The sequence below is a fragment of the Arachis stenosperma genome, chromosome 6 (genome assembly GCF_014773155.1).
Source record: "Arachis stenosperma cultivar V10309 chromosome 6, arast.V10309.gnm1.PFL2, whole genome shotgun sequence".
NCBI lineage: Eukaryota > Viridiplantae > Streptophyta > Magnoliopsida > Fabales > Fabaceae > Arachis > Arachis stenosperma.
The window spans coordinates 123907785-123921381 of NC_080382.1; the positions used below are offsets into that span (position 1 = coordinate 123907785).

Here is a 13597-nt window from a genome sequence, read left to right on the forward strand (position 1 = left end):
GTGTCTATGTTTTGATGGATAAGTTCACTAAAAACAAACACTATCTAATTGCTTAGGCAAGTATTTGGGTGCAATGATAACAAATAATAGAAAAGGAAAGGAGAAGTTTAAAACTGTGTTACAAAGAGTTCATGGAAAATTAAAGGGTTAGAAGGCTCAATATCTCTCTTTTTGGTGGGTAGAATTACTTTAACAAAAGCAGTCTTGAGTCTACCGGCGAACCATAAAATGCAGCACAGTAACGTTTTGAAAGATATTTATGCAAAATTGGAAAAAGCTCAAAATAAGTTTCATTTGAGGAGATCAAGTAAATCAAAAAAAAATTTATCATGTGGGGTGGAACACTTTATGTCTTAACAAACAAATGGAAAGACTTGGATTCAAGAAGCTTGATACCATAAATGAGAATTTTTTTAATGAAGCTAATATGAAAAATATTCTAAGAATCGGAAGCTCTATGAGTTAAAGTAATCACCTAGATTTTACTAGTGATGTAAATAGAAGCTACAAGAATCGCAAATCAAACTTTATCTCCTAGTTAAAATTGGAGACTACAAATCAAGTTGAAAGAATCATGCATGAAGCATCTATATATATAACAAGTTGCACTCATCATTTCCATATTAGAAGAATTATGAATTGCATTGGAAGTTTTAAATTGATGACTAAATTTAAAAAAAATTTAAGATGTTTATAGTAGTTATGCTAAAAATTACAAGATGCTGACTAATAAAGATGTAAAAATTATTTATTTAAATAGTCAAAATTAAAAGTAAAGTTGGATAATTATGTGTATTAGAAAGCTAATAGAGTCATAAATTATTATTATGAAACATTATTTATATAATGGCACATGTGCCTTATGAATTTTGTGTCTTTTATGAAATGAAAAATATATTTTGAAAATTGAGAAATGTTCATTGATTTTTTATTCTATGAGTGTTAGTAAGTCTTAAGATAAAAAAATATGATAATGTTATTTATGTGAATTAGTAATTTTGGGACTAATATAATGTGAGTATTATACTTATAAATATGTATATTTTATAAATAAAAAATTCAAAAAATGTATTATTTAATATTATATATATTTATTTTAAAAAATCAAAATTTTTGTAAGGATTTTAATATTGGTCGAGTAATAATACACACAAGTAACGACATTAATGAGGTTGGCCAATCTATATCTATCTACAATTGATAGGATTATGTTATGCACCATTTCTCCTAGTAAATCGAGGGATTAATATGTGTGTGTGTTTTTTTTTTCTAACGCATAAAACTCCAAAAAAAAAAAAGAAACAACGATTTACACATGTTTTTTTTTTTTCAAATAAATCGTTGGTTCTGTCTACGTTTTATTGTAAAACTTAAGATTTGTCAAAATAATAATTTGTTTTTAGGACAATCTAATAGTTTTAGGATGCAAATAGTTTAAATAAGTAAATTATTTAAAATAATTTAATGTCCAAAAAAAATGATGTATAATTTTAATTGAATTTTTATCATCATAATCTAAAAAATCCTAGATTAATTAGAATAAAATGATAAATAAATTTTTGAAAATTTATACATCGAACATATTTGTATTTAAAGAAAAAAATATCAATAAAATTTTGTATAATAACTGACGAAGAAATATATTACTTTCAGATTAGCTTTTATAACTAAAATAAAATTTTTTAATTTAAATGTAACTTATCTACATTTGTTATTATAGAAGACTTTATTGATATTTTTTTTCAATGACTAATCTATTTGAAGTGTAAATTTTCATAGATTTTTATAAGTTTACTCTAAATTATAATATGATAACATGGAAAACTAGGGGAAAAAAACAACTAAAATTATACAAAAAAAAAAACAAAGACAAAAAAAACATCCAAAAATATATACAACAACACGTTCGAAATCTTCGATAATGAAACATTTAAAATTAGTAATACTAATCATCCAAAACCAAGAAGAAAAGGGCGTCACAGCTACGACAGACGTGGGGAGGAGGAAAAGAAGAAGCGACAACAGACGCGAGATGAAGAAGAAGAAGGAGGAAGAGGAAGAAGAAGAAAGTCAACGCGACGATCTACGACTCGCACCGATAGAGGGGGAGAGGCGGTTGCGACTTCTACGGTGATGATGACGAGGTGGGGGATGTCGCTACATGGACGGCGCGAGTGTTTTCCTCGCTGTTTCTTCCTTCTTGAGTGCCCCTGCGTGAACAACGGTGGCTGCTCGTGACGGATCTCCGAACGACGCAGCAGCAGCTTTCTTCTCCTTCACGATGGCTCCTGCGTCAATGACAGTGGTTACGGCGGACTACAACGAGGACAACAGGTGACAGAACTCTGGAAGGTGTGGCACCAATGCGGTGGTGGCACGACGAATGGCTCTATGGAGGGCTTAGGATAAAGGGTTGCTCGACGTGGATGGCTTAAGTGAAAGGGATTAGGATTTGTATGGTGGTTCTTTTTCTATGGGTGAGAGTGGAATTAAAATTAGGGTAGTTTTTGAGAAGTAGATTACTTTTTTTTTGAAAAAGTATAGGGAGATAACAAGAAAACGAGCCAACTTAAACAATTTCTTTAATAATTAATTTAATTTTATTTAAATTAGAATTTGAATAATTAGAATTTGGTAAATAATCTCCCCACAAATCCTAATTTTTTCTCTCAAGCCCTTGCTCCTAACCACATGCCGTGCCGCTTCATCGTGCCTCCACCACACTACCGTAGCACCAACCAGAGTTTACGCACTCCCAGTGGTTGTTGCAAACTGCTGCAACCTCCACCATTGACACAGGACTCTTCGCGAACAAGAGCAACAAGCCATCGTGCCGCCGCTTCATCGATTGGCAATCATTCTCCCTCCTCAGTGATGAAACCATCCCCAACCATCGCGCTCCCCCCAGTCGAGTTGTTGTTGCTGCGTCGCCATTCTCATGCGAGCTGTGCATGCGGTCTCTCATGTTGTTCACGTCGCCGCTGCAGGGAGAAGGCGCGAGTGACATGATCACGCTCCCTTTCTTCCATCACGCTACAATGGGCCTATCCTCCCTCTTGTTGCCGTCCTACCTCCGACGCCATGTCTTCTTCTTTTTCTTCTTTTGTTGTGATTTTGATTTTTTTCTATGTGATTTGGATGTGTTTTTCATGTAATTTGAATTTTTTAATATAATTTGGATATTTTTTGGTATATTGTGGATATTTTTTCATCTCTTAATAGAAAATGTATTGGAGTTTACAATGTGGATGTTTCTCTTACAAAGAAAGAAATATCCAATTAAAAGTATTGAGATTTAAGATGCGAATATTTTTTAAAAGAAAAACATCTACAATTTTTTGAGAATGAATGAATTTAATATGATTTTAAATTTTTTCGATGTGATTTGAATTTTATATAATTTAGACTTTTTTATATATTATGGATTTTTTTCTTTTATGAGTATTAAGATTCAGTCCAAATAAGAGTTAGCTAAAGTTAGATGTATCCTTTATTAATTACTTTTTTTTTTCATAGTAGACTGTATTTTATAATTAGTTGACTGCCAGTTAGCTGGACTCCTGAGTCCTGATTGATTTTCTTTTCTGTCTTTTTTCATATATATATATATATATATATATATCCGTAGAGCTAAGAGGAAAATCGTGTATCTGTATCTACTATATAAATCTAATAATCTAATCAGTAATTTGTACGGGATAGGCCCACTTGTGTGCTTCCCTTCTACTCCACAACTTAATCCAAGCAAGCTTCCTATTTCAGCCAACAACAATAGTCCAATGCTAAACACACTCGAAAATATTATAAAGCAACAGAAGCACACACTCTCTCTCTCACTGCAATAATCACTTGAACTGAACAACATATAGTGATTACTGACTAGTGAGTAGTGATGATGGGCGCTGCTACGGTGCTACTCGTCGTTATAGTGGCGGCGATTTGGGTGGCGAAATCCCACTCAGAGTACATAGAGTACAACACCACGCAGAGGATCGTCAACGGTCAAATAAACGTTCACTTGGTGCCTCACTCCCACGACGATGTTGGCTGGCTCAAGACCGTTGATCAATACTACGTCGGAGCCAACAACTCCATTCGTGTTAGTCTCAATTTTCTTTCTTTATTTTTGACTTTGAGGTTCCAAGAATTTCTTTCTCACTTGCTACTTGGCAGGGTGCATGTGTGCAGAACGTGCTGGATTCTGTGATCTCTGCGCTTTTGGAAGACAAGAATCGCAAATTTATCTATGTTGAGATGGTGATAATACTTTGATTTGATACTGACACTCAGTTTTTTTTTTTTTTTTTTTTTTTTTGTGGATGGTAAAATTCTTAAAGGAAATGAGTGATTGTTGTGTTTGACTGGGAAATTTCTATTTTGATTGTAATTTTTTATGTAGGCATTTTTCCAACGATGGTGGAGACAGCAAAGTAAAGCTAAGAAAATTAAAGTGAAGGAGCTTGTTGACTCTGGTCAGCTTGAATTCATGTAAGTCTTGTATTTTCTTCTGCCTGAAGCTACTTAGTAGTTACTGTTTTGAATTATTGCCTATGATTTACTTTGATCAGTTTGATGTTGCAATATCTGAATGAGTACCTTGTAACTTGTAAGTCAAAGGTCTTTCTCGTTTTTCTGATTCATATAATCTGTGTAGATCAAACATAAGTCTATGAAGCAGAATCTGATTAACAATGTTCCCCTTTAATATCTGAGTTTGTTTTTGAAGAAATGGGGGCATGTGCATGCATGATGAGGCCACCCCGCATTACATTGACCTGATTGATCAGACAACTCTCGGGCATCAATTCATTAAAGATGAGTTCGGTAAGACTCCAAGAGTTGGCTGGCAGATCGATCCTTTTGGCCATTCTGCGGTTCAGGCGTACTTGCTTGGCGCCGAGGTATGTTTATCATAATCCAGTTATGTGGAAAGTTAGTATACTTGTCAAAATAACTAGTTTCAGTGGATTAGAACTAGAATATGATAAGTGCTATTAGTGCTGCATACAGTGTCCAAGTTTTACTCATTATATCTATGTTGCAGCTGGGATTCGATTCGCTCTTTTTTGCCAGAATTGATTACCAGGATAGAGCCAAGCGATTGAAGGAGAAGATGCTTGAGGTTATTTGGCAGGGTTCTAGGTCTCTTGGTTCTTCTTCACAAGTTAGTTCCTATCAATATTGTTTCTGTCTAGATATATAAGGTTTAGTTTTCCAGTTCCTTCATAGGTGACTTTGTTGCAGATATTTACTGGGATATTTCCCAGGCATTACGATCCTCCTGATGGCTTCACGTTTGAGATCAATGATGTTTCCCCTCCTATTCAGGTAAATTTCTTGTATTCTTTAAAATTTATGGAAAGAATATGTTGAATACTTTTTTAGTATCCTCATCTGAGATTCAAGTAAATTTATATTGAAGGATGACATTGAACTGTTTGACTATAATGTTCAAGAAAGGGTCAATGACTTTGTAGCTGCAGCCATATATCAGGTGAGTCGTTGACCATTGATCCCCCCTCCTCTCTCTCTCTCTCTCTCTCTCTCTCTCTCTCTCTCTCTTGTTATGTCAATGTCTTTTCTTTTTCTTTTCCATGGCACAGATTAATCTCTCTCTCTCTCTCTCTCTAAATCATACAAGAACAGAAGTTATATTTTAATTGCTTGATCCAGTGTGTTATATTTGATGTTTTGAGAGAAGATTCTTGGTCTAGTATTATCATCTCATACATCAATGAAGAATTTATGGTTAGTTCCCCGTTTTATTATTCACAATAATCTTGAACACTTGAGTGGAGAAACTATGACATTTTGAGTGGTCTAATTATGTGTTAAGATACTCTCATAGAAACATTAATCCGTAATTTTAGGTTTCTTATCTGTCTCTGCAGTCTGCACATGATACTAAAGGTAAAAAATAAAACAAACTAGAGGTAGAGTAAGGCATGGAGGCAGTTGCATTTGATTTTGTGCTTTTGACAGCAAAAGCGAAAAATATCTATGTTTTGGAAAAGTTCTTAGAAGGCTTTCTTCTGCTTTAAGAGAGTCACAGGAGCTTCTAGTCAGCTAAGACTGTCAATGGATGTAAACTACCTAAAAGAAAACTTCAGCTTCTCTTAATTCTAGCAGTTTTACTTTCCTGCTTTAGGCATATACTTCCGTATGTTCTCAATAGTTTATGATTGCTTTAATAAATAAATAAAAATTTGTAAGTTAAATGTATTATATTACCATTATTTCATCAGCTTTTAATCAAACTTTTCAACATTGATGCATTTGTAGATTTTTACAGGACGTTTAGCACCAAAGCCCACATCATTCGAAATGAGGCCTAAAAAAGGCCTAATGATGCACTGGTTGACGAGACTAGATTTTTACTTTTATATCATATATTTACTTTGGTTTTATGTTGTTTGAAGCGTAATAGGATCCTATGGAAGTTACAAACTGAATTGTCTTTGTCCATATCTAGGCTAATGTGACCAGAACCAATCACATTATGTGGGCAATGGGGACAGACTTCCGGTATCAATATGCTGATTCATGGTTCAGGCAGATGGATAAGTTTATTCACTATGTGAATCAGGTGCTCTACCTTTGCAATTGTTGCCTAAAGTGTTGCTTCGGACTTTTTTGTTTTTCATACTTGATGGGAGATACTGGATTTTACCACTTTTGAGTTAAAATCTATGCTTTCTTTTTGTGTCATACACTCAGGATGGGCGTGTCAATGCATTATATTCAACACCATCTATCTACACTGATTCAAAATATGCAGCGAATGAGCAATGGCCTCTTAAAGTTGATGATTTCTTCCCGTGAGTTTTTCTTGAATATATATATTATATATATTTGTTTTAGATTTATGTTTTGATGTGAGTTAAGAAGGAGGAAGGGAAAATGATCCAAAGCTTTGTTTGGAAGATGGTAGAGACCAACTGAGAATCACCAATATATATATATATAGGAGCCAAGAGAGAATGCAAATCAGGTGCTGCAAGGAAATGAAATTAGTCCCATTCGGCCTTGATCAACATAAATAACTTACTGAGCTGTCTAAAAGTGAGTGGATGGGAGGGGAAAGGTGGGATTGAGATTCTCTGTGAACGAGTACTGTATTCTTTTCTTCTTAGCTGTCACACTGATTTCAACACAAGGGGTGTCAATAATACAGACATTTTCTCTGTTTTAAAGTCTCTATTACGAATTTCTATCACAAGACTTTTCATGAGGAGAAGGGAAGTATTTTTAATTCAAATAACGTAATAAACAGTCATTTCTCCTACTTTAACCTGCAAATAGGAGGAAGGCAGTTCATCACCGCTACCATTCTGTCACTTCCCATCCTTTCTTTTCCTCCTAAGATTTCTATACATTGTTGAAAGAGATCAGTTTTAATTCAAGGTACATAATTTCAGATATGCAGATAAACCGAATGCATATTGGACTGGCTATTTTACAAGTAGGCCAGCTTTAAAGGGTTATGTGAGAGTGATGAGTGGTTACTATCAGGTAAAATCTTATGCTCGTTTTTTTACCTGTAAGTTAGTTTGTTGTCATCCTTGTGAGCTCTCCCATACTTCCTTCTTAGAACATCTGTTACTTTCTTGTTGACATTTAGGCAGCAAGGCAATTAGAATTTTTCAAAGGGAGGAATGCATCTCGACCAAATACTAATTTATTAGCAGAAGCTTTAGCAATTGCTCAGCATCATGATGCAGTGAGTGGCACAGAGAGACAACATGTTGCTGCTGATTATGCACTGCGACTGTCATTGGGCTATAAGGAGGTGCATATTGATGATTTTCTGTTTGGTTGCCGATAACATAAAATTAAATGGACCACTGTCTCTTGATTTTCAGGCAGAAGTGGTGGTTGCATCTGCCCTTGCTTTCTTGGTAAACCAAAAGTTAAGTTTGCAACAGGTGAAGCCAGTGACGGACTTACAACAGGCAATGCACTCTGGACACAGAATAAGTTTCTTATGTTTTCAATCGATGGTTTCATCATAAATTAACTTCTAATATGTTACTTCTTGTCTGACTGTTGACAGGAAATTAAAAACTAAAATTAGTTATTAGATTTTTTTTCTGCAAGCCACATATATGCAACATGAATTCATGCATTCTGAAACCACCCAACTCCCTAGGGAAAAGATAGTTTAGCTGCATGAACCATTCTAAGAAGATAAAGTCTCATTTGTTCTATGTTTGACTGAATTACTGTATAGTTAAGGCTATTAAGATCTGTTACGTGATCACTTTTTTTCTAGTTTATTTTTAGTTAAAGGCTTGCTAAACTATGTGATGTTAGAGTCTGTAAATCTAATAATCTGAGAACACTTTGTAATATTATGGATTTATGTTAAAGCTGTCATGTGAATCTGGCTGCAGTGTCCTCTACTCAATATAAGTTACTGTCCTTCATCAGAAGCTACGTTGAGCAATGGAAAAAGCTTGGTAAGTATAATAATGTACATCAGTCAACCATTAAAAGCAAGAGTTACATCACTCAAAGTTATGAGCAGATATGAACCTCTTCAATATCATATTTCTCTTAATGTTGTGGCCTTTTGTAGGTGATTGTTGTTTATAACCCACTTGCTTGGAAGAGGGAGGAAGTAATTCGAATTCCTGTAAGTGCTTAGAATGATATTTTTTTTTTTTTCCGTTGAGCATATGTAACACTATAAAGATAACGTGCCATCATCGCTTCTGAATCTAGTGTTAATGCCACACTCCTGTTTCTCAGTAATCATTGTTCATTTTCTTCTAAGAGATTAAAGCATCCTTTAGTCTTGAAGTTCATCCATTGTTGCTAAGTTCATTCTTTAATGACTGATGACAAAACATACTTGCTGCAGGTTTCCACCACAGACATTTCTGTCAAAGATTCTGCTGGGAATGAAGTTGAGTCTCAAATTCTGCCACTATCCAATGCCACTTCAATCCTAAGAAAATACTATGTCAAAGCGTATCTAGGAAAATCTCCTGGTTCAGAATCAAAGTACTGGCTTGCATTTCCAGTGTCTGTACCTCCCCTTGGTTTCAGCACATACATAGTCTCCAAGCCTAGACAGACAGGTAAGAGATGTTGCTTCTGTTTCTAACTTCTTATCTTCCACTCTATGCTTCTATGTACCGATAAGTGGAACTGAGAGCAATTCACTAAATGGCGAAGGTAATCGTTCAACCATATCCAAGGTGCACAAATCAGAAAGAAATACAAATACCAGCATAGAAGTTGGACAAGGGAATTTGAAGCTGCTTTATTCTGCAGATGAAAGAAAGCTTACTCATTATGTTAACAGTAGAAATCTTGTGAGTCCTCAGTATGCATCTCTTAGGTTTTTATATGCTTGCAGATTTTTTAGTGCATTCTAAGATCAAGATAAGATGTAATCTGAATAAGTGGCTTACAAATTCAATTTTCGTTATGGCATAAAGTTAGTTATGCTGATGTTTTATATTCTGTCTTGGTTTTGGCTGAAGGTTAAAGCATCTGTTGAACAAACATACAGTTATTATTCTGGAAATGATGGAACAGATAAAGATCCTCAGGTAAGTTGTGTGTATACATAATTTTCTACATGCATCAACAACAACAACTATGCCAGGCATCTGTATGGATCTAACAATGTCATAGTTCGCTATCACAGATCACATCTGGTTTAAACCCATTTATATTTAAATATCTTTTGATAATTTCTTCCAGAGTTTTTTTTAGAACTCCCTTTTCTCTAGCTAAAGGATTATCCTTCATCTTATTCACTCTCCTAATTGTCATTGGAGCCACCACAAGTCTTCCTTGAACACAATTTTTTAATGCATTAATTTTTGTAGACTTCAATCATATTGTTAGTATGAACAACTTTTTAAATTTTTGGATGGAGGAAGTACATTTTTCTTTCTTTTTTTGCTTTATGCTAGATAGCACTATGATCATACCATTTCTTACTTGCTTCAGTCCATCCATATTATTCTTAAATAAAACTAACTAAAATATTTCTTTGGGATTACCAACTTTTTTTTTCATATTGAAGGCTTCTGGGGCATATGTATTCCGCCCAAATGGATCATTTCCAATTAGATCTGATCGCCAGGTTTCAAACTTTTCATTCTTCAATTTTAAACAGTTGGCAATAGTTTAGTTTGTGATCAATCCAGAGAACAATTCAAGATGCTAATTCTGTATGTTTGTTCGTGTTAAGGAATCTTTTGCTGTTCTAAGTGGTCCAGTGCTGGATGAAGTTCATCAGCAGCTCAATCCATGGATATCTCAGGTAAATTATGGTTAAAATAACCATAATTTCCTCAAGTGTTCTCATCGCTACTCCCTTCCCATGGCATCCACAGGACCCACAAATTTCAGTAAAATGGAAGTTGTGTTTCTTGTGATTATCTATTTTTGTGTGGAACTTAAGCATTATTCTTTCTTCCTTTTACAGATTACAAGGATATTCAAGGGAAAGGAACATGCTGAAGTTGAGTTCACAGTATGTTAGTTCCCCTGTATTCTGATTGCTGAGCAACAAATATATATATATATTTCCTTTTACATGGCACAGAAATAGTGCAGAATTTGCATCTAAAATCTGTTTATGCATATGTAGGTTGGGCCTATACCTGTGGATGATAACATTGGGAAAGAACTTATTACCCAGTTTACAACCTCAATGAAGACCAACAAAACATTCTACACAGATTCCAATGGACGTGACTTCATTAAAAGGGTGTGTTTGTTTTACTCTCTTTTTGTAATAAATATTAAATATTTTTTATTACCTTGATATCACATTAAACCACTCTAATTTGCATGTTTATTTGGGATTTATGTGGAAGACAAAGGTAAAATAATTAATAGGAAGACCTTGAGTTCAATGAAATGATGGGTGATTAATGGGGATGCCAAACATAGGGTTCTGTGTGGATGACATGGAGAAACACTGGTCATATTTTTCAATAGAAAGTGGCTATCAAACTCAAAGGAAAATTCTCATGATGCCAATAATGCCAGCAATATCTATGTTATTTATGTTTGGCACAAAATTGCCAGCAGGACTAAAAACTAGGTTGTGAAGATGGGAGTTCCAAGGTTGATGAGTGTACATACAAGAAAAATAATATTTAAAATGAATAATAAGTGTTGGAGTTAATTTTGTTGAGGAGTAAATGCTGGAAACTTGATAGGTGATTTGTGTTAATGTGTAAAAAAGACAATAAAGTCTTAGTCTCTTGTGGAAGATTGGACCATGTCGAAAATAGTACGAGTTAAGATTGTCTAAAAGAATTCATTGAATATTGGTCGTTCAAAAAGTTCGATGCATTGATTTGTCTATGTATTTGTATCAATCTTGTGGGATAAAACAAGTAAAATTATTTTGCAGATTCGAGATTTCCGGACAGACTGGGATCTACAAGTGAACCAACCCATAGCTGGAAACTATTATCCGGTGTGTTTAATTTAAGTGAATACTCATGATCTTTCCACTATTCTCTGTTTATATTCAGTGTTTTTAAGTGAAGACTCATGATCCCTCCACTATTCTATGTTTATATTCAATAATTTCGCACTTTTTGTGTGTATATAACGATTTTGTAGACTAGCTGCTTCATGTCTTTCCTTCTTCCCCCCTGTAAATCTATTTTTTTCCAAGGCTGATCTAATCTTTTCACTTTTAGATATTTAAATTGTGTTTGAGTTGTAACATGAAGCAATTTTTTGCTATTCCTACAACTAAGCCTATTGGCATGTTTTAGAAAGATGTTATTATCTCTATCATATTTGATTCTGTCTTTCCCCTCATTAAATGGATATTAATGAAAAAATATTGTGCGTTACCACCATTGTCTAAGGTTAACTTAGGAATATATGTGCAAGATAGCAACACAGAACTCTCAGTGTTGGTGGACCGTTCAGTTGGGGTTTCAAGCTTGGTAGACGGTCAAGTAGAGCTCATGCTCCACAGGTTTGTTATGTTCCTTGTCAATCTCTATTGATATTAAGTTCTATTTGCTACAACTTTACTCTATAGATTTATAAATGACATAATTATTGCTGTTTCTTTTTCATATGATGTTCCTTTTCATTTTTCCAGGAGGCTTATCCATGACGATACAAGAGGCGTTGGTGAGGCACTCAATGAAACAGTTTGCATTGCTGGTAGCTGTGAAGGTTTAACCATTCAAGGAAAACTGTACCTTAAAATTGATCCTATAGGTGAAGGTGCTAAGTGGCGTCGAACAGTTGGCCAGGAAGTATATTCACCACTGTTGTTGGCATTTACAGAACAGGTAAAACATAAGGGGAATAAATAAATACGAGTAGTAGTATGGGGTCTTTCATCATAACAGTTTTCCACTATTCTTGCAGGATGGGGATAATTTGTCAAATTTTCAATCATTAACGTTTTCTGGCATAGATTCTTCATACAGTTTCCCAAACAATACTGCTCTTTTAACACTCCAGGTATGCAACTATATTTGGGGAAAATAGCAAAATAGAAGATGGATCTCTAAAATGCTTTCTAGTTGTCTCGTCTTTTCGCCGATGTGATTTTATTGTTTCTGTGGACTTTGCAGGAACTTTACAGTGGAAAAGTACTTCTAAGATTGGCTCACCTTTACGAGGTTTTTATTATTTTACTGATTTACTTATCTGTAGTCCTTTGGTTCTCTCTTGTAGAGTTAAGCTTTTCAACAAAACCAATAATGCAAGCATGCATGCATTTCTATCAAATTAATGGAAACATGGAATATATTTACTTATGTGATATGTAAATGTTTGTTAAGATTAATGACAGTTTGTCAATGCAACTGCAGCAGTTAGTTTAGTCACTGAAGTAATTTTATAATTTTACTTGGAATAACTTGTTATAATTCAAACATCATATGTAATATACTCTCTAATAATTATCTGTACTCACTTGAATCCTGTACATTAATACACACTGTTCTACCATTGAATGAGGTGCCTGTCCCATTAAAACTACTTATATTTCTAATTTATGTTGTCTTGGTATTTGTTCCATGAATAGATTGAGGAGGACAAAGATTATTCAGCAATGGCAAGCGTGGAATTGTTAAAGCTGTTTCCTAACAAGAAGGTAAGATTTATAACTACTACAAGCTACTCTCTAATTTTTGTTCTAACGAGTTGACGACATCTTCAGATAAGGAAAGTGACCGAGATGAGTTTGTCTGCTAATCAAGAAAGAGCTGAAATGGAAAAGAAGAGGTTAGCATGGAAAGTAGAAGGCTCCACGAAAGAAACTAAGGTGGTGAGGGGAGAGCCTGTTGATCCTGAAAAGTTGGTGGTTGAACTTGCTCCAATGGAAATTAGGACATTTTTTATTGAATTTGCTTCCCTTCAAACGGTTCCTGAAGCAGAAAATCAAGCGGCAACGTAATAAGAGGGTTGTTTTCTTCTTCTTGTTTCATCGATATTTATATGCTGTTAGAAATTGTGTTTTCTTATAGAGTTGTATCATTTGTACAATTGTACTCATTTGACTTTTCAACTGAATTGACACAAACCCTTGCGTCAAAACATGGAGTGTGAGGCTCATCCCCATTTTTCTACCAAGTTTTTAACTTTC

The 13597-nt window shown here is 34.5% G+C and overlaps 1 protein-coding gene across 1 annotated transcript; it reads left to right on the plus strand.

Moving 5' to 3' along the window:
• Positions 1 to 3709: 3709 nt before the first annotated feature.
• On the plus strand, positions 3710 to 13597 carry LOC130936048 (alpha-mannosidase At3g26720-like). Its single transcript, XM_057866021.1, has 28 exons — positions 3710 to 4099; positions 4174 to 4257; positions 4400 to 4488; positions 4727 to 4901; positions 5045 to 5164; positions 5245 to 5328; positions 5423 to 5494; positions 6473 to 6586; positions 6718 to 6818; positions 7419 to 7512; positions 7622 to 7789; positions 7863 to 7952; positions 8394 to 8459; positions 8579 to 8635; positions 8864 to 9083; positions 9181 to 9320; positions 9492 to 9560; positions 10043 to 10102; positions 10211 to 10282; positions 10448 to 10495; positions 10613 to 10732; positions 11387 to 11452; positions 11856 to 11968; positions 12098 to 12293; positions 12373 to 12468; positions 12582 to 12629; positions 13037 to 13105; positions 13172 to 13597. Exons 1-28 carry the CDS (start codon positions 3893 to 3895, stop codon positions 13406 to 13408), a joined length of 3075 nt encoding a protein of 1024 aa, XP_057722004.1. The 5' UTR covers positions 3710 to 3892; the 3' UTR covers positions 13409 to 13597.